Source organism: Acyrthosiphon pisum, chromosome A2 (genome assembly GCF_005508785.2).
Source record: "Acyrthosiphon pisum isolate AL4f chromosome A2, pea_aphid_22Mar2018_4r6ur, whole genome shotgun sequence".
NCBI classification, from domain to species: domain Eukaryota; kingdom Metazoa; phylum Arthropoda; class Insecta; order Hemiptera; family Aphididae; genus Acyrthosiphon; species Acyrthosiphon pisum.
Genome location: NC_042495.1, coordinates 31,835,089 through 31,836,582, shown reverse-complemented (window position 1 = coordinate 31,836,582; position 1,494 = coordinate 31,835,089). Strand labels below are relative to the sequence as shown.

Sequence of the window (1,494 nt, the reverse complement as noted above, 5' to 3'; positions counted from 1 at the left end):
GCATATGACTATATGAAGTATGTAATCTTATCTTTGGAAATAACGACTGGTGTCAATTTTATCGATATTATGTGAACGTGAACGTGAAAATACGTAGAAAAACGAATATATGTGTTAAAAATAATAATATGCACTTTAAAGCTACAAATATGCATTCAATATGTATTGAATAGTTAAAAACGTTGAAATATGCAAAATAAAATTGGTGTTATTTTAATAAGAGTGATCTAAATCGGGGACAATTTTCATCAGATTTCAAAAAGCTTATTCCAATACATATATGTATTTGCATATAAATCCGGTCCCCAATCATAACACAGTGACGTATTTGAGCAGTCTTCAGTAGTGGGGGAAACGGGGGGAATTATTTTTTTAATTTAATTAATTTGATTTAGATTAAAATTAATATTATTATATAAAAATATAGTTCACATTTAAATACAATTTAATAGGCGTTAAATAACAAAACCGGATAATGCCCACCTTGCAAACACAAAAATTCCACTGACGTTAACACAATTATTGATAAATTAAATTTCGCAATACTCGGGCAAAGTAAATTTCCAAGTACATTTTAAAACTTGACACCCGGCTTTTTAACGTTGGTATTATGTTCCGTATAGTCGACTTACAGCTCTTTGGTGTCCGGAGGTATGCGGTCGGGAATCCGATCCAGTTTCAGTTTATAGCAGTCGACCCCCCCATATTGGCACATGCATCTGTCCGGGCACTCGGCAGTGACCGATGGAAACAACGACAAGGAGAACATCAACAGCAAAAGTAGTAGCACCATAGTCCTCCGTAAAGCAGTGGCGGCGGCAGCGGCGTGTTGATAGATCAACCGAGTCATCGCTCGGACTGTTCGCAAAGCACAATACACAATCGCACTTGCCACTGCGTATCGTAATAAAAACTATAGGTACAATACCGAACGGGTTCGGCGAGAGCGCGATCTGTGTTTCTAACGTGTTTTTTTTGTCATTGAATAATGCCACTCTCTGAGGGAAAAAATTGGAAAACAGGAAAAGTGTACGAGTGCACAAGGTGGTACGTGAAAAATTGAAAAATTTTTATTATATTAAATTTAACATATTACATATAATTTTTATTTTTAATATAAAATAACATCACAATGTATATTATAATAATATCTATATAATATGCATAAATTACATTTTAAAATTGTTTTCACACTAAAAATAATATTTTATATAAAATTATAGGTATACGTTGATATAATAGAAATATTATTATTTTTTTAAATTATTTTACTATGGTTAAGGCTTCAACTACTAAGCTCATTTGCGTATGGTACTGTACATTTGTTTACTAGTGTGTGTTTGTTTTTTGCAGAATTTTAGATTTGGTCACCCTTAGGTATCTGCTATGCCCGGTAGGGAGATCTCCCATGGTCTCTCTCTCCTGACAGATGTCTGCCCTGAAAGAAGTGCCACCTGTGATCGAGATTCGAACCGGCGACGATGCGCATTGCAA

The 1,494-nt window shown here is 34.3% G+C and overlaps 1 protein-coding gene across 1 annotated transcript in view; it reads right to left on the bottom strand.

Moving 5' to 3' along the window:
* Nucleotides 1-1,031, bottom strand: part of LOC100569806 (peroxidasin homolog) — a 15,075-nt gene extending 14,044 nt beyond the window's left edge. Inside the window, exon 1 of the mRNA XM_016804447.2 lies at nucleotides 633-1,031. Within this exon, the coding sequence (XP_016659936.1) occupies nucleotides 633-850 (218 nt within the window). The 5' untranslated portion in view covers nucleotides 851-1,031. The remainder of the gene's footprint in view (nucleotides 1-632) is intronic.
* Nucleotides 1,032-1,494: the final 463 nt, after the last annotated feature.